Genomic DNA, 26,727 nt, shown 5'->3' with positions numbered 1-26,727 from the left:
ATTTAAAATGTGACATAACATTCTTAAATCAATACCTTAATAGTATCTGACCTTTTATAACTTAATTTTTCAGGGTTCCCACTATTAAAAATGTAAGGATTTTAAGGAGATTTAAGGAGATGTTTTCCTAATATTAAAGGAGATTTGGTCGCAAATGACAATTTTTTGAAAGAAAAAGTAAGGAGAATTAAGGAGAAAAAAAAAGACTCTTATTTTTTTCAATAAATTTTAAATATAAACAGAGAAATTATTATAAATTAATATATTACTTTATATATATATATATATTACGTTATATATATATATTACGTTATATATATATATATATTACGTTATATATATATATATTACGTTATATATATATATTGCTTTATATATATACATATATTACTTTATATATATATATATATTACTTTATATATATATATATATTACTTTATATATATATATATATATATATATATATATATATATATATATATATATATATTTATGTATATATATATATATATATATATATATATATATATATATATATATATATATATATATATTATGTAAATATAGGTTTGCTTACTATTAAAGAACTATATATTTTCTTCTTTATTAATAAGTATAATCCATTCACTTTAATAAAATTTCCTATATGATTAAAAAAAAATAATAATAAGGAGAAATTAAGGAGAGCAGTCAAACTTTAACTTTTTTAGAGGTTGTTTAAGGACATTTAAGGAGGTTTTTATTTTTCAAGGGTATTTTAAGGTTTTTAAGGAGGAGCGGGAACCCTGTTTGTTAAACTTAGTGCAAGTTTATAATAAATAAAATAGTTACTTTTAAATTATAATTACTTTTTTTCATCAGTCAGTTTTTCCACCAGCAAAGGCTTTTCTTACTTATCTAAAGTTATATAATGATCTATGCTTATGCTGTGAAGATTTGCAATCCTTTTTTAACAACAGTTTTATGGAATTTATTAGTTTCATAAAATGAAATTTTATGAAATTAATTAATGAAAGGTTTGGGCATGTTTAAAAATTATTAAGAAAGTAATTAACTTGTCTAAATGTAATTGTTTATGCCAACATTTAGACATAATATCATGTGTCCTTATTTAATCTGCAAATAAAAAAATAAACTTCTCATTGGGCTGCAAAACTGTAGTAGATGAAATTCTTAACACCTTGCATGGTGTTTATACACATAAAAGCTAAATGCATTCTTAAAACTAAAAACTTTTTATCAGAAATATATTAGTGTGGGCAAAACTTAAGAACATAAAAAAAACAGAAAGAACTAGAAGATAAACTTTGTGATTTAATAACTAGGCTGCTAGATATCTCACATGCCACTAATGATCACCCTATTCAAATTGGAAATGTTTGACAATTTCTTGAGGCAAAGCGCAAAGATAAGAAGATGAAAAGGGGTGAAGAAGATCAGACATTCCAAGAAATGGAGAGGAAAAACAGAAACTTGCTCAAGCTCGGCAACAAGAAAAGGTAAAGAGGATTAAGAAAGACAAGATGAGCCTGTAGAATTGATCTCTTTTGTAACAGCTTGGGATTTGCAGTGGCTTGTGAATTTTAACTCCAACAAAAGTCAGTTATTTCAGTCAGTATGCCATTATATTTCTCCTGATTCCATTCTCTATCTCTAAAACTCTTTTATTGGTCTTGGTATGGAATACTGTTTAAAAAAGATTTAAAAGCGCATCTTCAAGTGTAGTTAGACATTCTCTGTTCGCCTAGCTTAAGCTTCTCTTTCATCGTAATAAGGTTGGATCTCTTTCTCTTATCTATAAATACTTCATTCAGCAAAGTCTTATCCTTTTAGTTTACCTTCTCAACTTTTTTCAAATTTTGATTCTTTTTGATTCTGTCATTTAACATTTGGCTGCAAGTTTCTACTGAGTTGTTTTACTATTTTGTTTACTATTATTGTTTTCTACATATTTGGCACAAATTCAGTAGATATGCAAGGTAGTAATAAAAAAAAATATTTCCATTTCATAGTCGAAACACACTAATATATTTTATATATATAATATAATATATAATATATTATATATATAATATATTATTATTATTATTTCATTTATTTAACACCCAATGTAATTTACAAGGTAAAAAAGAAAAATAAGAAAGTTATTTCTCGTGATTTTCACTTAAGAATTTTTTCTTCCAGAATTTGTTTAAAAATTCCTCTTTGCTCTTTCGCATTCCAGCACTCTATTGCATGTTTCAAAGTTTGTTCAACTTTGGAGGGAATTTCACTTTTAGAAAGTGCTATTTTTATCTTCTTTTTATTTTGAATTAAGTTTTGAAAATTTAGCATCCGAAAACGGCATAGGTCCTGAATATCGCCAACAAACGAATGTTTAAATAAGGGGTGTTTCAGTTGTGAAAAGATAATGTCTGAAGTTGTTTTATTATTAAGAAGACGAAGAAACAAGTTTAATTTATTTTGTTGAATACTTTTTGAAATTTCCTGGATTTTAAATAGCGAATTTGTATAGTTCTTACTGTGTTTTGAAACATTTAAAAGCGATTTTAGTGCACTCCTTCCAATTACATCTAGCTTTTTCATCAAATCAGAATTATTTTCACATATTTCCATACCATAAGTTAAGGTAGGGACTGCCAATAATTTATATATATAAGAAATAGAACTTGGGTGGGCAAACCGGATTCCAGATTGAATAAGAGTTTGAACAACAGCTCTAAAGTTTGAAATTTTTTCATCAACATTTGTATTATTGAGTGAAGCAAAAGTTGAATGTTTAGTATACCATGTGAATCCCAGATGTCTAAGTTTATTCTGAAGATTTATTTTATTACTAGATACCGTTATCGTATTGGTTTGTATTTGTGCTTTACCTGAAATCAAGAATTCAGTTTTTTCGGCATTTATTTTAATACAATTTAAATTACTGTAAATATTGCATGTTTTATCAGCTTTTTGAGACCAGAGAGGGTAGAGCTTAAAAGTATGATATCATCCGCATATGCCACCACACTAGTGAAGTTACCATATATCGATGTGCCAACAATACCTTGATTTGTAATAGTTTCAAGAAGACTTTCAGTATAAATATTATATAGGTGAGGTGAAAGAATCGATCCTTATCTTACTCCTTGCTTTAGAAGAAAGGAGTTTGATTTACAACCTTGATATGAGACTGTTGCACTACTATTGTTATATAACGAAGAGATAGTGTTAACTATACAGAGTGGTAATTTTTTATCGAAATATAATTTATCAAATAGGATATTCCAGTTGCAGCTATCAAAAGCTTTTTCTACATCTAAAGAGCATAGGTATACAGGTGAATTGTTGCTATTGTAATGTTTAATTGTTTCGCTAATTAGAAATTCAGCATGTAGTGTTGAACAGTTAGCATTGAATCCAAATTGTAGGGGGTGAGTATCTCTAATATCCGGACATATAATAAGGATTAGGTATTCTAGAACCTTTGTAAAAATTGGTATAATGCTAATACCACGATAATTGTTCGGGCTATCTAAAGATTTTTTATACGATTTAACAAGGGGTACAAAAATAGACGTCGACATTGATAATGGTGTCCATCCATAATTAATGGAATAATTAAAAAATTTGATGAGCCATTTTGCTAAAGTATCACAATTTGCGTATTTCAAATGTTCTGCTGAGATACCGAAAGAGTCAGGAGATTTTTTAAATTTTAGGTTCGAAATAGCCCTAATTATATTTTCTTCAGTTATTATAACATCATCATGTTTTGTACACGGGGGAATTCTCCGATGATTTCCATTACGATGTGTTATTTTTGAAGTATTCAGTACTTTTTCGAAGTGGTTTGCAAATTCTGAAGTAATGGATTCTTTGTCTTTTTTATTATTTATGGTAAATAATCTAGAATTTATGTCTTTGTTTAAACATCTAAAAGCATTCCAAAAGTTTTTTGGTCTAATATTATGTTATTTTACATTTTACATTAATATTATGTTATTTTACAATATTTTTTTTACATAAAATCATATAGCTTAAAATTGCATATAAAGAAAAGATTAAATAAAAATTAAATAGTAACTAAAAAAAACATAATAAAATAATGTTAGTAAATTACTGTGATAACAGTGTTTAAAATAAAAATATTGTGCATGTTCAGAACTTAAACTATTATTTTAATTTATTTTTATTTATAGTTTGTTAATTAAATAAAAATGTTAATTAAATAAAAATGTTAATTAAATAAAAATGTTAATTAAATACTCTATAACTTTTTGTTTATGAATAAAGCTAATCTTACTAAACAATAGACATACTTTTACTGGTCTTAATCATTTGCGTACTCAGTTGTTTTGCAGTTTTTGCTGAAACAACATATGTTGATTTTGCTAAGTAAGTAGTTCTTGGTGTTGCTTTGATTGTAGTTTGTTGCAAAACTGAAGAAACATAATATATAGACAAATAGAAAATAATTAAAAAATAAAATTGTGCACACGCAAAACTATTAAATCAAATAAGTAAATATAAATCGAAGTAATTATAGTTAAAGTAGCTAATAATAATACATGTATATATATATATATATATATATATACGTATATATATATATATATATATATATATATATATATATATATATATATATATTTAAATTATATATATATATATATATATATATAAATAAATATAAATATATATATACAAATATATATATACAAATATATATATGTATATATATATATATATATATATATATATATGTATATAAGTTATATATAAATATATATATATATAGAAAGAGAAGCAACATTGTAACAATATGACAATGGTTGGTTGCAAGAGCAGGTCTAACTATGTTTACAATGCATTCTTGCACCTTGTCTAAAAGAGAAAAGAGCATCATTGGAAGATCCACCCCAGATATGGCAACAGTATTCCAAGAAAGATTGGAAATAAAAGTTAATTCTAGAAGATGAAGGGTAGATGACTGGTATATTAACCTAGATTATAGCAATAACAATTAGCTAAAAAAAATTTTATCTGATTTAAAGTTCACCAGCCACTGAGAGCCCCATACTGTAGCAGATATGAGATCCTTTTCAAGCTCAAATACTCCCTCCAAGCAATCAGAGAGTGTTGGCTTCTTATCAAGACAAAAATAAATGGTGGTATCATAAGCAAACAATCCCACCTTAGATTTTTCCGAATTTCCAAAAGATCGTTAACATAAATTAAAAAGAGTTTAGAGTCAAATACAGAACCTTGAGGAACCCCTGAAGTTACAGGATAAAAAAAAAGAAGAGTGCTATCCATTGAGGACGACTTTTATACTACAATTGGTAAGGATAGATTCAATAATCTTAAAGAGAACACTTAGATAGATTCAATAATCCAGAGAACACTTCTGCAAGACTATAATAGGTATGTTGTCTAGACCACAAGCTGTAGAAGTGTCTAAGCAAGAAAGAACTTTGAATACAGAAGCTGGAGTGGTACAAATGTCAAGCAATAGATCAACCTGTTTGTTGGCTATATCAGGTAGGATGTGATTAGAGTAATCAAGAGATAAGGTCAATATAAAGTTCTTAGTAAACAATTCAGCTTTGTCTTTAGGTGAAGTAACAAAACCTGAACTATGCAAGAGAGGTGGATACTATATTATTCTATTTATACTATTGATACTATACTATATATATAAGAGAGGTGGAATAACAGATTTGCCTTTATTATAGACACTGAAGTCTAATTTTTGAGATGGATTAGGAAATTTTGTGACCTGAGAATAGTGGGCTTTGGGGTTTACAAAACCTTTATACAATGGTTTCCAGCCATAGTAAATACATACCTGTTTTTTAAAAGTTTGTTTTGGTAATAGATATGAACGTAATAGTTATGATTGTAAATTAAAGCAGTACAATGAGAAGAAAACCATGGATTAAAGTCAGACTTGACTTGGAATTGTCTAAAGGGAATAAAAGATTCCATGCCAACCTGAATCCAAGAAGTTACATTAGAAGCACACATGTCAGCAGGAAGATAATAGATTTCTACCCTAAAGCCGTCACAAAGAAAATTACAAAAAGAATCCCAGTCAGAATTGATGATATGATAATTGAGAATGAAATAATAGTTTTAAAGAGATCAAACCATGATCAGAAGCACCTAAGGGTGAATGGAAAAGAAACTGAGCACTGACTAGGATCAAAAACAAGACATAAGTTGAGTAGAGAAGGTAAATGATTCGGAGTTGCCTGGAAAGCAAATTGAGTTAGAGATTAAGAAATGCAAAAGTTGTGGGCCTTAACCCCTGCAGAATCACTGACACTAGAGCCAAGTCATTTAAACTCAAATTAGTCTTACAAAGAGCAAATAGATTTGGTGTACTCTGCAAAAGATAAGACTCAACAGATAAAAATTACTTTAAAGACAAGAAATATTAGTAAATAATAAATTTAGAGAATTTGGTGTTGAAAATGTTTTTTGTGTTTTATAGTTTTTGGTACTTTTTTAATCACTTTTGGATATTTTAAAGAACTTGACTTAAAGCACAGATAGTGCTCAGTGCACTATCTAATAGTCCGAGCAACTGCCTCATTACTATTAATAAACCCTAAAACATAGCAAAGGGCTCCAAACGACACCAGGAACATCACCTATGCACAACATTGCACTCTTAGTACTCCGATACTTTACAGCTGTTGATGGAATTAGCCTCTCTTGGAGCTACCACAGAGTTCAGAAAGCCTGACTACCAGCTGGCCTCAGAACTATACAACTGAGTTTTAGAGCTGTACCCTCATCAGAAGATAACAGAATGAGTTGCCTAGTCATAAAAACACAGACATAAGTAAAACCCATGCATTGAGTCAAGAATATCCAGCATTCAACATCCTAAACTGGAAAAAATTTATTATAAATATATCTATGCCAGCCTAATAGATGAAGAAGGGGAAAATCTGTTTACCCCTTTATATATTTAAATATATATATATATATATATATATATACATAAATATATATATATATATATATATATATATATAAATATATATATATATATACATAAATATATATATAAATATATATATATATATATATGTATATATATATAAAATATATATATATATATATATATATATATATATATACATATATATATATATATAAATATATGAATATATTTATATATATATGAATATATTTATATATATATATATATATATATATATATATATATGTATATATATATATATATATATGTATATATACACACACACATATATATATATATATATATATATATATAAATATATATATATATATATATATATATATATATATATATATATATATATATATATATATATGTTACGCCAACAAATACGCCACTTTTAATTACTTTTGACTTTCGTCCAACATTTGCGCATTGGACGAAAGTCAAAACCATTAATTTGATTACAAATTAATTGTTTTTTAAAAAAACTGCAAAAACGCAAATTTAATTGACCAGAATGTTTTTAAAAAGATTCTGAAAATAAACTTTCTGACAACATATAAGAGTTCTATATATATATATAAATATATTTGGGCGCCACCCAAATTTTAACCAAAAACAAAAAACTATATATAAAAAGTATATATAATAGTATATGTAATAATAGAGTTATGAAATTACGATACAAATTCAACCCTTATTTTTCTTTATGTCACTTAAATTAAGTTTAATTTTAATTTTATATTAATGGAGGCATTGTATCCCTCAAAAATCCAGATTTGGTTTAACTAATCGCCATTTTTTACAAATTATGATATAAAATTCACAATTCAAATCCACTCTTGGGTTGAGAGTAAGAATAAATATAAAAATATAAAAATATAAACTATAAAATAAAATATAAAAAAAATTAAATTTGAAAAAAAAAAGACTCCTTAATTTAATGTTTAAAAATGGCTCTAACTATACAAATTAAACTATTACTTAAAATCTAAAAAATTTAATATTAATTATATTTATACATGTAACATATTATTGTATTAATATGTTACACAATTTAGTTGAAAAAATACAATAAAGGATAAGACCAAAGAAAGATTATAAAAGTTAATTAAATAATTATTAAAAATAATTATAAAGGTTTAAAAAGCAACCACAGGATGCGAAACTAAATATAAAAAAGAGGGTATATACGTTATTCATAAGTATGTGTCTCTTTTGAAATATGTCTATGCTCACTGGCCTAGAAAATGAAACAAATGCCCATAGAAAAATTTAGCTAATTGAGGCGCCTTACAGGAAAATGTACCAAGTCTTAGTTTCTAGTTACAGAGATATTTGACATAATAGTTAGTCAGGTCAAAAAATTCAAAAACAAGATTATTGTTTTTTTTTAGTTTTATCATATTACAATACATATTAGGTGTTTTTTTGTGAAAAATTTTTTTTGGTAGTTGCAAAAAATGATTTTTTTTAAATGTGGAATAGGTACCAACTCTTCATCAGAACTGTTTTGATAATGTTCTCTCCTCTAGAAGTAAAGAACTCCTTGTTAATTATTTTTTTATGCTGTATTATTAATGTTTTAGCGTGCCAGTATATAATACTTTATTTAGGAAAATCCTATGAAGTTATTGAAAATTAAACTTATTTGTATGTTATTTATTAACCCTTTAAACCGAGTATGGTGACCAAATATTTTATTAAACTTTTTGTTATGATTTTAATCGTAGTACCAACAATTATTGATTGATAACAATTACTGGATTAAATAAAGAAATAATTTTCAATATGCTTTTCTTTGTTGAATTCCTTTTAACAGGTGCTACTTTAGAAACAAATTGATTTCAAATGCTGACGTAATAAGCCCACTTAATTCATAAATGTAACTATGTATTGCGGTTTTTTTGTATTTAAATAGAAGTGCATGACTATTAATTATAAAATTAATAGTGCATGAAATTAATTATAACAAATAAACAACTATTTGTTGCAAAATTTCTGCTAGTATTTCAAACCAATGATAAGAGCCGACTCACGGTAGGTGTAGAAAAAAGTTCAGATAAAATTAAACTTTAAGTTTAATTTAAATGACTTGTTTAATATTGATCTTTTTTAGTTAACATGAATCATGAATCCAATAGTTCTAAAAATGCTGATATAGCAAAGCTTTTAAATAGTTGTGGAACTGATGGTTTAGATCCATCAAAAGTCAATGATGCCCTGCACGATTTCTTTAAATATAGAAATCGTGAAAATGATTTCGATGATAATTTTTAATGTCTGATTCATCTGATAACCAAGCATCTAGCAACGATGAAGTGGTGATAGATAAGAATCAACCTTTAACCTTGACTTTGCACGATGAACCAATGAGTGAGAATGCACCTTTGGCTTCAACTTCACAGGATGAACTGACAATCCAAAATGACATTGTTGTTCTTGATAACACCATTAGGACAATAATTTCTCTCCATTCACTTGACTCACAGTTATTTGAAAATGAAGATGAGGAAAAAATACAAAAATTTATAAAATCTGGTTGTGGACGTAATCAACGAGTAAAAAATAAAAACTGTATGGCGCGCTTCTCACATTCAGAAATATGCGAATTTAGACTACAATGTTTTGAGATTGATGGGATGTTTGAACATGGAAACAAACTGAATGACAATATTGCATGGGATTGGTCGTAAACGTCTCCGTCTACTACGCAGGCGAGTCATTAAGTTTGGAATTGCTCCTCGTAGACATGGCAATACTGGAAGACAACCCAAAAATAATTGTACAAAAGTAGATGCCACAGCAGTTGTTCAATTTATAATGAATTATGCTGAAAACAATGTACTAATTCTACCCTGAAAAACTCAATGAATAAGAGATCATTCGATGATGTTTCTCCCGTCATGGGAGACAAAGAAAAGCATACATGAAAAATATAAATCCGCATGTGAATTGTCTGGAATGCATTCACTGCAAATTGTAGCTTTCTCGAAGATTTGGAGAATGACCTTGCCTTTTATTGTTAGCCAATGTCCGCGCTCGGACTTATGCAGTGTGTGTCAGAATAACACTATAAAAATGTCTGAAATGGTTAATCTAGTAGTAGAAGTCAAATGAGAGCATATAACTGAGATGTTAAAACATCTAAAGTTAGTTGAGAAAGAGCATTCCGTTTATCATGATTGTATCAAATTGGCAAAAAAATTTGAAATTTGACACATTTCTTTTGACTCTGCACAGCAAATCTTCTAACCAAACTTGCCAGATCAATCTGGATCTATCTATTTTTTAACTCCGTTTAAATTTGGGATTTTTGGTATTGCAAATGAATCGGCCTGTGTTCAGCACAATTATGTGATACCTGAAAACATGTTAACTGGAAAAGATGCAAACTGTATTTTGAGTATGATTCATCACTACCTTGCTGAACATAAATGTTCTATCAAAGATACCCTGTATTGCCATGCTGACAACTGTGTAGGGCAAAATAAAAAACAACATTGTAATGCAGTATTTCTCTTGGAGAGTAGCTGTTCTTTTAAACCAAAAAATAACTATTATGGTATTGCTTGTTGGTCACATGAAATTCTCTCTAGATGCAGGATTTGGGATTCTAAAATCCAAGTTTCGGCGAAGTAAAGTAGCTTTGATCAAAGAGTTTGATGTATGCATAGAAGCTAGTAATCCAATTTCAAAATCGAATAAAACAGTCATCATCGGTGATGAGAATGGTTCAATTTTTGTTCCAACATATGATTGGCAAGAACAGTTTTCCCCTAATTTTAAAAAGATTCCTAATAGCAAGCAATGGCACTCTTTCACATTTCAATTTGATAAGCCTGGAGTGATTACTTGTAAGATTGATTCAGACAGTGCGGAGGTAGAATTCCAAATATGGCAACACCAACTCATCTCAAAAATTACCACGCCGCAAATATTACTACCTAAACTTCTCTCACCAGAAAGACAATGGTATCTCTACAATAGCATCCGAATTTTTGTCCCAGAACGCGGGAAAGATTTAATTTGTTCAAAGCCACAAGTTGACAGGATAACGTTTGCCCAGGTTTTTCATTTTTTAACCTACCATCATTATAAGAATTAAAACACGGATATATTTGACTTAATATTTAGGCTTTGAACAATGAAAACATCACTAATTATCTTAAATTATTCTTTATTTTTAGATCAGAGCAGCAAATGTTCACAAAACAGTTCAAGAAACAGTTGACAACCTAGATTTTTCGATGGGCTTAAAAGAAAGCTGCCCACATGTTCTTACTGCAAACAAGTTGGACATATAAATAAGATGCTAAAAACAGATCCAGTTTGCCCAAACGAAAAGCAGATACAAAATTTTGTATTTAATTAGGAGTTGATACCTTTTTGATTTTTCAGTTATGTTTCTATTTTTTTATTTTTAAAGAGTTACTGAAATTTATTTGATGTGAAAATTTGTACCCATAATCTAAACTGTATTATGCATTTAAAAACAGAAAATAACCACTAACTTCTTCATCAAACTGAATTTATAACATTTTTAAATTATGCAAACTTTCAACTTTAATTTTCTCAAAAACGCTATTCCGGCCGTTGTCCTGCACAAACAGCTTTAACTTGGTCAAAAATAAAGATATTAAGTTAAATTTTTTTTCTTTTTGATCATTTTTCTTTCTATTATACAGTAGTGCTAATAAATTTATTTCTAAGATTTGGTCCCTTGTCCTGTGAGGTGCCTCAATTGATAAAACTTATAATTTAGGCAATACAAAATAACAATAAAAAACATAGATAAAAAATAAAATGTAAAAATTAAACAATAAATTAACATAATTAACAAAACAACATAAACATATATAAAGTATAAAAATACATACTTTCACTGCACTTAATTATTTGCGAAGTTAAAGGTTTTGTTGTTCTTGCTGAAAAACCATAAGTTAATTTTGCAACTTGAGTGGTTTTTGGGGTTGCTTTGATTGTAGTTTGTTGTAAAACTAGAAAAAAAAAAAAATTACAAAAAACAAATTAAACAATTTAATTTAGTAAATTGAAAAAGCAAATATAAATTAAAATAACAAAATAAAATAAAAAACCTTTAAAAGTATTTCATTTAGAAATAAATTGTATTTATAAAAATAAAAAAGTTAAAGCTAAAAAATGTGTGTTCAAAAAATACAAGCATTATACTTTATGAAAACATAAAATATAATGCTTGTATTTTTAATAATAATCATATATATATATATATATATATATACATATATATATATATATATATATATATATATATATATATATATATATATATATATATATATATATATATATATATATATATATATATATATATATATATATATATATATATATACTATGATAAACATTTAGAGAAATATTATGTGAAAACATCCAGAGCATGCAGCCATAAGTCTAAGACAATAAATGTTGTAAGTTAACAGTATTGTATCTAACAGTTTCAACCATGTCAAATTGTTTCTTTAGTTGTTGTTGGCTGTTTCTGTTTTCTTAGTAGTTTTATAAAACCTAATCATAAATTTCGAAAAATTATTATAATTTCACTGGGGGCGAGTAAAATTTAAAAAAATTAGAGAATGTTCTTTTTGTATTACATAAAATCAAACAATATTTTTCTGAACGAAATTACAACTTTATACATGAACAAAAGTTTTTATTTAACAGCAAATTTTTTTTGCATGTGAAGAAAATTTTTTATTGCCTATTTTCATGAGAAGATCATTGATGAATAATGACTAAAACTCTGAGATGACTAGAACAGTAATGTTTTTGAAAAAAAGACATTTTAAAAAAAACTTTGAGAAACTATATTAAAATAATCTTTTTCTTTCAGAGTTTTTTTTTGTTTTAATTATGATAATTATACAAACTGCCTCCTAACATCTCTACAAGTGTCAGAATGAATTTGAGTTGGGACTTGATTTTGTTTTAGCATGCAATATTTTGATGACTTTTGACACACTTTTTTACATCAATTTTTGATTAGCTACACTTTACTTACTTTTCAAACTGGGGGCATTTTATTTTTACTTACTTTTTAATAAGGAACTTTTGAAAGTCTGAAGTATTTTCAAATTCTTTTGTTGATATCTCAATATGTGGTTATTTATATGAGAGCATAGTTTCCAGTCTTTTTTTTATTTTTGATGAATGTACACCTCTGTAACTATGCAGACCTTTGTAATTATGTCTAACTTATATTCATTTTGACTTTTATAGAGATGTTATGAGAGAAGCAGAAATAATAAAAAAAGAAAAAAAAAAAAAGAAATAAATACACTTTTAAATACAACATTAATAAAAACAATATTGCAATAAACACAATATTAAAAGAATAGATAAAAAAAGAATACAAACTGTAATTTCAAAAAATTGTAAAAAAGAAATCAAATTAGCAGTTTTGTTATTACTAAATGGTAAAACTTAAAGTTATTTAATGGCATCAGCGGTTTGCTAAATGTCTCTAACTTGTGGGTAATCATCAAAGTAATTATTTGTGATACAATTAAAGTAAACACAAGAACTAATGGTGGTAAAGTAACTTTTCTAAACTTTTCAAATGCTCATATAGAAAGGATTGCTTGTTACACAATATATTAGTCAGCATACATAAATTTATCAAAAACACTAAAAATGTAAATATTGCATCTTACAATTTGAATTTAAATATTGCTGTTGAGATTTGACACCATATTAAATCTATAAGAGCCTTTTTTAAAACTTAGACCTTTTGGTTCTGAAGCAGACACTTTAACCAAAACACAATGGCCATTCAAATTTTAACTTTGCTCTTGAAATTATTTACTGTTGATACTCTGATGGTTGATTCTGGTAAATGATTCCATGCTTTAACTACTCCATTTGTAAAGAAATGTTCTTGATTTTTTATTTAACTTGTTGAATGCATAAACCATGTTAAAATTAATTTCTTTATGTATTGGCAGATGTGGTCTTACGTTCAATATGTGGTCTTACGTATGCACAATATAGCTTCATGAAAGAGTCGCAAGTTTTATAATTGAAAGATTTGGCAATAATACTTAACTAACTGCACTTAAAGCTGCTACTCTGATCTGCTATCTATCTCTGATCTGCTATCTATCTCTGATCTGCTATCTATCTCTGATCTGCTATCTATTTCTGATCTGCTATCTATCTCTGATCTGCTATCTATCTCTGATCTGCTATCTATCTCTGATCTGCATAGTCCATTCTTAATTGTCTTCATCAAAACTCATCATCATCATCATCATCACCAAAGACATCAAAACTCCTAAATCTCTTTCAGTTGTTAATAATTTGATCTTACTCTTATTATTAGTAATAATCAAAGTTTTTATTATGTTCACCCAATTGCATTATTTTACATTTATCAGTATTAAAATGCATGTTCCATATAAATGTCCAGTCTACTAACATATCAAAATTGTTTTGCATAACATCACGACCTATCATAGAATAAACCAGTGAAATAAGCTTATTATCATCTACATACAATTTTATAGTATCAGTTATTTGTTTAGGTTTATTGTTTATATAAATCAAAAATAATGATGGACCTAATACCTGGACCACTCTACTTACAACACTTTGCCACATTGAAGTGATATTGCCAAGACCTACTCTTTGTTATTTTTCAGACATAAATGACTTCATCTAATTTAATACATTGGATTTAAAGCCTAAGTATGATAATAAAATAGATGATGGCTATCATCCAACATTTTTCATTTGTTTGAAAAAAAGATTTATATGATTTCAAGATACATCTGAAGGTCACCACAGAAGGTCCGGTTTGCTTGAAACTACATTAAACTATACTTATTATTTCATCATACAAAGAGATAAAAACAACTTGTTATTATCATAAGCACGGACTAATAAAAAAATAAAACTTTATATTAAAGAATGATTGTGATTAATGTTGTGATGTGAAAGAATGATTGTGATTAATGTTGTGATTGTGATTAATGTTGTGATGTTTTGAAAAGGCATAAAAACAAGGGTTTTAGATTAGATAAAAAGAAGGTTTAAGATATAAATAAAAAATATAAAATAAATATAAAAATAAATATAAAAATTTTGTTTGCCTTATATATATATTTAAAAGCAGAGCATAATGTTTATTAAACATTTATGATTTTTTTTAGACTCTCTTGAAATGGCACGTAACCTTAGGTTAAAAAATATAGACTGTAAACCAGAATGGAAATTTTACTACTCATTTAATCAATTTCTGTCAAATTGTAAAGAAGTTTTAATAATGAAATAGAAATTGCTGGTGATGAAGCACTTGTTGAAGGTAAACCTTTTAACAAACACCAGTTAAACAGCTTGGTGTAATCAATTGGAGTCTCACCAAATAAAGTTCATGAAGTTGCAAAGCAACGACAAGTTGTAACAGCAAAAAGAAAATTAGCCGAAGCCTACACAAAAATGGAAGAAGAAGCAAGTCTTTATGGAGTAAATATAACTTTGGTGTAGCCCTACATTTTTCAGTCATCTTACTGATAAAAAAGAAGCAAATGACCATTAGCCAACTCCATAATTTTTTTTTGGCAAACAATTTTTATGCAGAAGGGCTAATGAGTAGCATAGAGGTCATACTTATATAAAAAACTTTTTTATTTCATATTTTTTTTGTGAGAAGTGTTTTTGCAATTTTGACTAAATTTAGAAAAATTTCCAAGCATTGACGCAAATTTCTGATGTCAAATCTAGTTAGATTTTTTAATAATATTTTCTTAATGTGTTCCTGTACCAAAAAAAACCCCTGTGCTTTAAGAAATATGTTGTACCAATCTTTTACTGATTATGATAGGGCTTATCCCATGCCAAATGGACCAAAATTTTAGGATTTCAACATGGACCCCCGTAGATGAAACTTAAGGGGTTTTTAATGAAACTTAATGGGTTTGTTAATATCAATGAGAAAAGCAGCTCCTGAAAACTTCAGCATAAAATCTTTTGTGGTTCATGAGATATGGTCATTTGAAATTTCTGATTTTTCTAAAAATAAAAAATTCAGTAGCAAAAACATGATTGTTCATTCTTTGAAGCTCTATATTTTAAAAACAAAATTTCAGAAAACCTTCTAGTTTTTTTTATTGAATACAACTCTAGACTTACTTTAATAAAACTTTGACATTGAATTCTTGAATGTCACATTTTTTCCATAAAGGCTACCTAAAAAAACGAAAAAATTGTTTCCAAGTATAAAAAGTTGGTTTTTGATGAGTCAATATACAAAACCTGCAATTTAAGAAGTGAAAAGAAATATTTTTTTAGTTTCTATATATGGTAGGCTTCTACATTTTTAGAAATTTACTGATAAGATACAATTCAGTAAAAAATATAGACCTTTAAAAATGGCAGTGGCTAAAACTTAGGAAAATGTGCCTTCATTTCAAACCACCGCTAACCTAGGATCAACACTGGTTTTAATAAGATTTTTTTTTCTAAAAAACTAAATTATTTCATCATACAATAGCATAAGTAACATAATTGAATAACAGCTTCGAAAGTTTATTATAAACTTGAATTATTTGATTTAAAAATGGTTTTTAAGTGAAAATCATTTAAAAGATTCATTGTTTATATTGATTGTTTATTACATAATAACATTATTTATTTCATAATCAACTTGTGCACTATATTGACAAGTCAAATAACTCTTATAACTTGGTATAAGTTGTAATCTAAATTTGAAAAGATGATCAAATAAGACAAATTAATGATTTTATTTAATTAAATCATTAATTTGTCTTATTATAATTATAAAATAATGGGTGGAATCGTGAATGTATTGAAAAAATATTATAAAATTTATAGTCATGATATTAAATATCAGGTAAATTAGACTAAAAGTCTTTTATTTCAGTTTTACTTAATAGGCTACTAATAAGTTTTATATGAAAACATTAAAAACTAAATTTCAGTTTTAATATGTGTATGTTTAGTGGTGTGTTTGGGCATAAAGGCACTTCATACATCAAACATAAAACCAGACATACCATGTAAGGAGAATTGTTCAATTACTTTTTTTTTTCTAAGTTAAATAAAATGTGAATGTTAAAAAGTAAATGGATGGGGGAGGGGGCAGGAAAGAGCTAGGGCTATTTAAAAATCGAGTTTAATTCAGGCTTAACTAAAGACTTATTTCTAGTACTGATTATGAAATACTTTTAAATTCATACATACTTTGTATTACAATATATAATACAAACTAAAGTACAACAATAACTTCATTTTTATTGTTTTTAATGCATTTTGGGCAATTTTCATTGTTCTGATTTTGTAACTTCCCCATGAGTACCCACTATTTTTTTTTCTGAAATAACTGTAATAAAGTCTACTAAATGAGAAAAAAAAAAATCTTATTAAAACCAGTGTTGATCCTAGGTTAGCGGTGGTTTGAAATGAAGGCACATTTTCCTAAGTTTTAGCCACTGCCATTTTTTAAGGTCTATATTTTTTACTGAATTGTATCTTATCAGTAAATTTCTAAAAATGTAGAAGCCTACCATATATAGAAACTAAAAAAATATTTCTTTTCACTTCTTAAATTGCAGGTTTTGTATATTAACTCATCAAAAACCAACTTTTTATACTTGGAAACAATTTTTTCGTTTTTTTAGGTAGCCATTATGGAAAAAATGTGACATTCAAGAATTCAATGTCAAAGTTTTATTAAAGTCTAGAGTTGTATTCAGTAAAAAAAACTAGAAGGTTTTCTGAAATTTTGTTTTTAAAATATAGAGCTTCAAAGAATGAACAAATCATGTTTTTGCTACTTAATTTTTTATTTATTTTTTTATTTATGCAGTAGTGGTGTCGTGGTAGAGCGCTCGCTTTATAAGCAGGAGGTTCCGAGTTCGATCACCACCACGTCCCTGGTAGTACCGCGCTCAACTTGTTTCTCTGCGCAGCGGCCTTGTTCGTCAAGGTTCGTGTTTCGGAGTTATAGAGTTGAGAGAGGGTTATAACCACAATTAAGTAGCCTCCTCGTATGTAGTGGCCTTCTCGGCCTTGGGGAGGTGAATTAACAAAAAAAAAAAAAAAAAAAATTTTTGGAAAAATCAGAAATTTTAAATGACCATATCTCATGAACCACAAAAGATTTTATGCTGAAATTTTCAGGAATTGCTTTTCTCATTGATATTGACAAACCCACTAAGTTTCATCAAAATCTGAGAGGGTCGATGTTGGACCTTGGTCCAGTTGGCATGAAATGACCCATAGATAAATTAACATTTAGGTTATTGTAAAGTACTTTTTTGTTGATTTTGGAGGTCATTTCCGGTCATGCAACAAACTTTCCAAATCCAAAATGGTTAAAAGATTGGGTAAAAGAAATTCAATTAGCCCTTGGAATTAGGAAAAATAAGGTCAACAATAATTTTCTGACCATAATCTATGTGAGGTCAGCATCTGGTCAGCAGAAAAAATGTAAAACAAAGGTTTGACCATAAAACATAGAAATGAGGTTGCAATTTTTTGTCAACCTCAAATGCTTCTTGGTCGGCAGTTAGGTCGGCATTGCCGAATGCCGACCCTTATTCCAAGGGTTGATATATATCAGCCATTAGAATTAGGGTCAGAATTTGGAAATGCCATCCTAACTGACAACCTAAATTTGTTTGAGATTGGCAAAAATTTTGCTGACCTGATGCCAACCTCAAACTGTTATGTTTTATGTATACAGTTAGGTATTGTATTGAAACTCAAATTATTAAAACCATTCAAAGTGTTTTGAGTTTTTGACTCATAGCCAAAAGTTAGGGAGCAGTCACCATAGCTAGTTGCTTGTAATCACTCTTCTTCTTTTTTAATGATTTTTTACAAGAACACTTTATTTGGAGTAACATCTGAAACTTCTCTTTGCTCATCACACGCTCTAAATTATCTTGAATAAATTTTACTGGTAAGCACAGCAAAATTAAATTTCTTACTAGGAAATATTTTCCTAAAACAAGAAATATGCTTCTTGTTTTAAGAAATAAATATCCCATACTGTAATTTATTTCTAAAAACAAGAAATACATTTCTTGTTTCAAAAAACATACTTCTTCCAGCAATTTATTTTTTAAAACAAGAAATATATTTCTTGTTTTGAGAAATAAATTTCTTAAACTATGGTCAATGTATTTAAGATTTTGTTGTGAGCTCTAATGAGTTGTTAACAAATTTGAAGGATTTTACAACTTTACATCTAAAAAGCCTAAGGGGGTTCATTCTTAGACATTTTACAACTTTACATTGTATCTAAAAAGTCTGAGGGGGTCTCATTCTTAGACATTTTTGCAAACTATGATCTAGAATATCAAAAATTAATCAGGAGTGTGAAATATACAACTCAAGACCTGGTGTCTGGTCTTAATCAACAAAAACTTTTTTAAGAAGAATTTCAGCTTTGATTCCTTTTAACATAATTATGGACATCCCTTTTAACATAATTATGGACATCCCTTTTAACATAATTATGGACATCCCTTTTAACATAATTATGGACATCCCTTTTAACATAATTATGGACATCCCTTTTAACATAATTATGGACATCCCTTTTAACATAATTATGGACATCCCTTTTAACATAATTATGGACATCCCTTTTAACATAATTATGGACATCCCTTTTAACATAATTATTCCCTTTGGGAATAATTATGTTAAAAAACTTTTACTATTTCCATTTAGCGATCTCTGTTAGAAGATGCTAAAACCAGCACTACAGTTAGCGGATCCAACACCTTGTATGGTGTTTGAACCATGATTTTAATACCAACTCTGCAGCAGGCTCATATTAATTATAATGGCACACCTGCCAATAGTCTCATTGATCCAAAATGTCTTGTTGATCCAATAGTCTGATTGATCTTAAATGTGTAAATTAAAAACAATGCAATCTAGATAAAATAAGGTTTAAAATGATACTGCCAAAAAATTTTTACATTTAATTTTGACAATATAAACTCAAAATGCTATTTCTATTGATTTCATTTCTATTTTATTTCAACTGATTTTAAGAAAAGTCTGTCAGTGAAGAAAAAAATTAATTTAGATTTATTTTTTTGTTTTTTGCATCCAACTTTGAACCTTTTTGCAAACCATTACTTTTATACAATTTATTACTTTTATGACATGATTTTAAAAAATTTGTTACTTTTATGACCTATATTATTCTTAAATAATAAGGCTAAAATATTAAAACTTAGGAAACTTTTACTTTAAAAACTGCAGAGCCAGAAAACTTGCAGGTTAAAAACCACAATGCTCAGGAGAGAGAAATATAGTAAGGCATTCTATAAATCTCTTTAACTATTTTATCACTCTGAATAAGAACCTGTTTGATTTTGGGGAAATGCAACTTGAATTTCATATAGCAAAATTTCTTTGCCAAAAACCTGGCGTGTGAAATAGCTCTATTTTTTTCACAATAATTCACAATTATCTCTGCACTTCTCAAAAGTCTAAATGTATTTTGAAAATTTTGTTAGAAACTTATTAAGTATATATTTTTTTTTGCATAAAGGTATTTTAAAGTTATATAATTTTATCCTTACCTTACTATTTTTTAACCTTTTATGGTCTATCAGGTTCCTGCAAATTTTGGGCATCAATAGAGCCTGCTTCTCCAACCAAGTGCCCTTGACATTCTGATCATTAAACTGCAACAGTACCGTCTTATTATTTGCATCAACAGCTCTAATTCAGAGATTTTAATAGTTTATTTTCTGGCTTAACAGTTTTTTTTACAGCTACAGTTGTATGAAGCTCTCCGACATGATGACAGAAGTTTAGTAAGAATAATGGTCAGTTATGAAACTTAGCAAACCTAGTACAAACTCCTTTTAAATAGCTAGTGCTTGAAGTGAGTGAACTGTTTGAGATCAAAAGAATTTAACAAATTTAAAATTGCTGTGTATTGGGCCTCAATGCCATTGTGATTGAAAATCATGTTTTTTAATTTCATGGCAAATTTGAGCGTTTTTAAAATACCACTAGTTAACAAATATAATAATAATAAAAATGCATACAACCGCTATAGATTAAAAATTTTCCATTCTTTGTAATAACATAGGTATATAGTCAATGATTAAAAAATTTCTATTTATGCCGATCGTTTAAAAAATGCCCTTAAAAACTCAAAAAATGTAAAATAGTTAAACTTTAAAAGGCACAAACTACACCTAACTTTATTTCAGCTTTGTTTAATGATTTTTTTTTAACAAGATAAATACTCCAGAGTTATGCCTGGTTAAAAAGATTGTGTTAAGGTTATAAATGGTTCTTTGCAACAAAAAAGATTATTGTTATGCAACCTCCATGAACTTTACATTGATTTTAAATGTAAATAATTTAATTATAAGTGTGGTACCAAGTGGTATTCACTGTGTATGTGTTTGTATACATCATCAAAATTCAATATTGCTTGTAAATGTTATCCCATGGACAAAGACTTATTGTCAAAATTAGTATGTAATACCAACAATATGAATGCATAGTTCATTGGTGTGCCAAATGTCCAGGTTTTGATAGCTTAACGGCATTTTTAGTTGAAGAATTAAGTGAGATTGTTAAAGAAGAAGAAATTCAATTTAATCAATGGGAGAGTACTGATAAACCACAGTTAATTACTTAGATAGTTACCTTATTTTAAGATAAAGAACTATTTGCTTCTCACACTTACTCACCTTCTCACAGCTTACTTTGCATTGCCAAATCCCAAACTTGCTATTTAAAAGAGTTTAAAAACAGTTTAGGTTACGATGAATGTATTATACTGGTATATTTTGCAAAAAACTACTAGTTTTTAATACAGAATGAAATACAATATTAACATTAGAATAAACAACAGTGTATATTACATCCAGTTGTTATTTATTTTAATGAAACTTCAAAACCAATAATTCAGCATAAATTATTCTGTGAAGACAATGACCTTGATTATGAGTTTCAATAGAAAACAGTTGAGCTCATTAAAAAATATTCAGTGGATATCAGTAAAACTTTTATTTCTCTGATGTTTTATTGTAAAAACTATAAAAGTTTTCAAATCTTTAAAAGCCATTTAATTTAATAAGTGAAGCCATAGTTAAAGCATGGAAGAAAGCCACCATAAAGGAGATTTCCAGATGGCGGTTGAATGAATATTTTTTTTAACTAGCCATGGAAAATCATGTTGTGATGGTAAAGGTATTTGAATAAATTGTCTTGTATTGTTAAGAGAACAATAGCAAGAACAATTTTATATAGACCTTTAACAGTTGATGATATTCTTGAGTTGTGTATTGCCAATATAAACACAACCACATTTTATAAAACTACTAAAGAAACAGCAACAGCAAGGCAACAATAACTAATGAAACAATTTGATATGAGTTTTATAAGAACAAATGCGCATCAATATGCAGACAGATTTTGTCTGCTGAAAGCAGCAATATATATTGTGGTTGTAACAAATCTATATGATGTTGTGGTTGTAACAAATCTATATAACTTTGTGGTTGTAACAAACCTATATAATTTTTTATATGATTTTGTTGCATGTAAGTATGATTAATTTTTAGTGGGTAGGCATGGTTACAGAAAAAGATATTTCTACAAATGATATCCAAATTGAGTTTATGCACCTTCATGGTTCACGAGATTATGTAATACGCATTTGAACACAAAGAGTTTAGATATCATTTTCAAATTAAATTGTAGTAGTTAATGCCCAACAACAAGATCAGGGTAAATATATAAGGTTGAAATGAATTACTATATTACTATAACTAATAAATTTTAATTTATAGTCTTGAAAAATATCATTTTTTTATTTTTTTTTCTTCTCAAGTTTTATCCAATTCTTTTATTTTTTTTCTTGTTTACTTTTCCTAGTTTGATGAATAAGAAAGTCATATTTTTTAAGTAATAAACTTAAGCCCTTTAAGTTCTCTTCATTACACCTTCTTGTATTATCATTCACTACTGACCACTCACGGAAACCATATATATATCCAATTGTAAAGTTAGCATTTGCTAAGGTTGCTTGTTTTTATTGTGCTTCCCATTATCTTACTCCTTATTCCATTCTCTATCACTACAAATCTCTTATATGTCCCTGTATTGATTACTGTTGTTGTATTTAGTTTCTTCTAATGATGCTCTTTCTCCTTTACTGTATCTGTCTCTGTATGCTCTAAAAACTTTGTCTAGTTTTTTCCCCCACACTTCAACCCTTTGAAAAACCCATCTTCATGTTTTTCTGACTCATACAACCTGCAACTTTTCAAATCTTCTGTCAAGTGGAAGTGAATTAGAATTAGGAGTGTTTGATTTTGCTTTCTAACCAGTTTCCAAAAGTAGTTTCCTCTGATTTGGAAAGTGCTCGCAAATTAAATGTATTTATATTAGAAAATGTATATTTAACTATACCTTATTTTTTGAAGGCAAAAAAAAAATGAAAATGTCCAACTTTCTTGGGAGTGGAAATGGATTGAATTTAATCTATTTCCAATTTCTGGAAAGTGGAAAGTATTTAAAAATTATTCACTTTTTTTAGATTCTTACATGACGTTAAATTTAGAGTATCACTATTAATTAAACTTGACCTTACTTCGATGCACTTTCCAATCACTTCCCGTTGGAAAGACAAAAAAAATTGTATACAATCTTTTATTTTTAATTTTCTTTATTGGATAAGATTTCTTTTTAACAAATAGTTGATTATATCATAGTCAATAGAACTTATTCCTGGTCGAGAAATAAAATATTTTGACAAAATGGTCTTATTGTTTAAAAAATCACGTGATCAAAGTAAGTGCAAAAAAAAATTTCCGATTGAAGCATAGTCAATAGAAGTTATTCCTTAGCTAATAGAAGTTATCCCTTAGAAGTTATCCCGGGATAACTTCTATTGACTATGGTTTAACTAACGTTTCACTATTTTATTTTATTACTCTAAAAAATTATAGAAAGTGAGATCCCAGTTCGTTTGGCACCTGAATTTTTTGAATTCAATTTAAAAAGAGAAAATAGTAAAAAAATGCTTGAATTTTTAAAATAGATTGAATTCGATCTATTTCCACTTCCCGGAAAGTTGGAAACTTATTAAAACTTAACTTTTATTTATGTGACATAAATTGTATAATTGAAACAATTTATTTTTCATTATAAAAACATGGATCATTTAAAAAATTTCCACTCTGGAAGGAAAGCGAAATCAAACACTCGTAATTAGAATAAAAAAATAAACTACAAGGAAACTTAAACAGCGATTCAACAACAACTAAAGAAACAATTTTATATGGTTGAAACAGTTTCAGATACAATACTATTAACTTAAAACTTTTTATTGTCTTTTGATTTTTCATAATTCCTGTTTATAAGTAATAAATTTATGTAGATTTGAGAATGTTTTTTTTTTCTGTTTTAGAAAAAAATACTCTCTAATTCTTTTTAATAACTCTAATGAAACTATTTTATATATTGACTATAAACTAAACTATATATTGACATCTAAAAATAAAAAAAAATCTAGCAACATCTAGATTTTTTGTATTAAACTCTAGTAAAATTGTATAAATAAATTTCAGGTGTTATGTTAATTTTTAAATGTTTTGAGATGTTTTATCAGATTCGTTGCCCCAAAATTTATAGGTGTAGATATTTTCAGCTTCTTATTACACAAAGAACAGAAACAAGAGCCAGAACCATCTTTTAAATTTGCAACTTTTGGTTTGTACAAGACAAAGTTAAAAGTTCAAGGCAAAGTTGAACCTTTGAAACCAGTCGGAATTAGAAGATAAAAATTTGGGGATGTTCATGATTTATTAAAATCTTTGAGTGGTGTAAAAAACAGCAAAATCTTAGACATAAGGTTGAAAAATAAACTAGAACAAAAATAAAGAACTTCGAAAAAAATATTAAAAACTCAAGAAACAAAATATAAAAATCATAAAAATTTTAAACTCTATAAAATTTCATTTTATGAAAAAACTGTTTTCACATGGAATCTTCACAAAAAAGACCTTTTTTTAACTACAAGCACTGCAAATACAATTATTTACATAGAAGAAGGTTACAGAGGTTGCAAAAAAACTTCTGCCTGTTTTAAGACCTAATAGACATTATTTTTGCTGAATCTAGTAACTGCCATTGTTCAAAAGATACAATTTTATGGTATCAACAGAATAAAGTCAACTTTGCAGCCAAAGACATGAATTCTTTAAATTGCCCAAAACTACGTCTTATTGAACAACTGCCAAAAAAGATTTTGCAAAAAACGGTGCAATAAACTAAAAGCATTGATGATTTCAAAAAAAAAATTAAATAGAAACGAGCTGCTAGAAAAGTCAGCAATAAAATTGTGCAAATGGAAATGTGCAATTGGGAAAGTTAAAAGCAAAAAAAGTTTCAATGTCAACCAATCAAGAATTCTTTTAAACTTTTTTTAGAAATCATTGATTAATATATTATTAAAAAAAATTAAAAAAATTAAAAAAATTTTTTTTTTTTTAATTATTATGACTATTTTTTGTTGCTAATAATAAACTAAACCTACTAAAAAATATACATACTTTTACTGGTCTTTATTATTTGTGTAGTCAGAAATTTTGTGGTTTTTGCTGAAGGAACATAAGTCGACTTTGCTAAATAAGTGGTTTTTGGTGTTGTTTTGATTGCAGTTTGTGGTAAAACTGAAGAAATAAGATTTATAGAAAAATTATATATATATATATATATATATATATATATATATATATATATATATATATATATATATATATATATCAGGGGCTATTCTAGACCGCTTCTTTTTTTTTACAGCATATATTGTTTTTTTCACAAAAAATTCTTACATACGGCAGATTTCCTTGCGGAAAGATGTCAACACAGGGGTATCGCCAAACTATTTTCCTAGAATAGCCCTTGTATATATATATAAATATATACATATATATATATAAATATATACATATATATATATAAATATATATATACATATATATATATATATATATATATATATATATAAATATATATATATATTTACATAAATATATATATATATATATATATATATATATATATATATATATATATATATATATATACATATATATATATATATTCATATATGTATAAATATTTATTATATATTTATATATTATATCACTGCCTAAAAAATTACATTTTTGACTAAATAAAAATATAAAAAAATTAATTAAAAAAAGTTTTTTTAAAGTTTTTTTTCAAAATGATAATTGTTTTTGAAATTTCTAAATAATTTTGCTTCTTTTGATACCCAACATGATGTACTTTTGAGGAACTAATTCATGTTTTTCAAGCATAAAATAAAAACAAAATAAAAATAAATTATTAATTTAGTTTCTTTTTTTTTCATTAGTAAATTGCTTAAGGCAATTTTTCGTAAGCAGTAAGCAAATTTGGTTAAGCAAATTTTTATCATTTTTTAGCTTTTAAATTATTTTATGTTAGATATAAGTGCTATTTACTAATGAAAATAACTGAAACTAAATTAATAATTTATTTTTATTTCGTTTTTATTTTATGCTTGAAAAATATGATTAATTTTTATTCTTGAAAAACACTAATACTTTTGGCTTGAAGCAAATATCATAATAGTATTTAATTCTGATAAAAAATATATAATTTAATTTAAAACTAATTTAATAAAAATATATAAATTT

General features: G+C 27.0%; 1 protein-coding gene across 2 annotated transcripts in view; it reads right to left on the bottom strand.

Annotated features, from left to right (window-relative positions):
• The window catches only part of LOC136080612 (uncharacterized), an 82,361-nt gene that overhangs the window by 31,780 nt on the left and 23,854 nt on the right, over positions 1-26,727 (bottom strand). For both annotated transcript variants that reach the window (XM_065797476.1, XM_065797477.1), the window contains 3 exons: positions 25,594-25,713; positions 11,866-11,985; positions 4,308-4,427 (listed from right to left, as the gene is read on the bottom strand). In XM_065797476.1, the coding sequence (XP_065653548.1) occupies positions 4,308-4,427; positions 11,866-11,985; positions 25,594-25,713 (360 nt within the window). The remainder of the gene's footprint in view (positions 1-4,307; positions 4,428-11,865; positions 11,986-25,593; positions 25,714-26,727) is intronic.

The sequence above is a fragment of the Hydra vulgaris genome, chromosome 05, assembly GCF_038396675.1.
Source record: "Hydra vulgaris chromosome 05, alternate assembly HydraT2T_AEP".
Lineage (NCBI taxonomy): Eukaryota > Metazoa > Cnidaria > Hydrozoa > Anthoathecata > Hydridae > Hydra > Hydra vulgaris.
The sequence above is the reverse complement of the archived record's forward strand: the minus strand, read 5'-3'. Positions and strand labels throughout refer to the sequence as shown.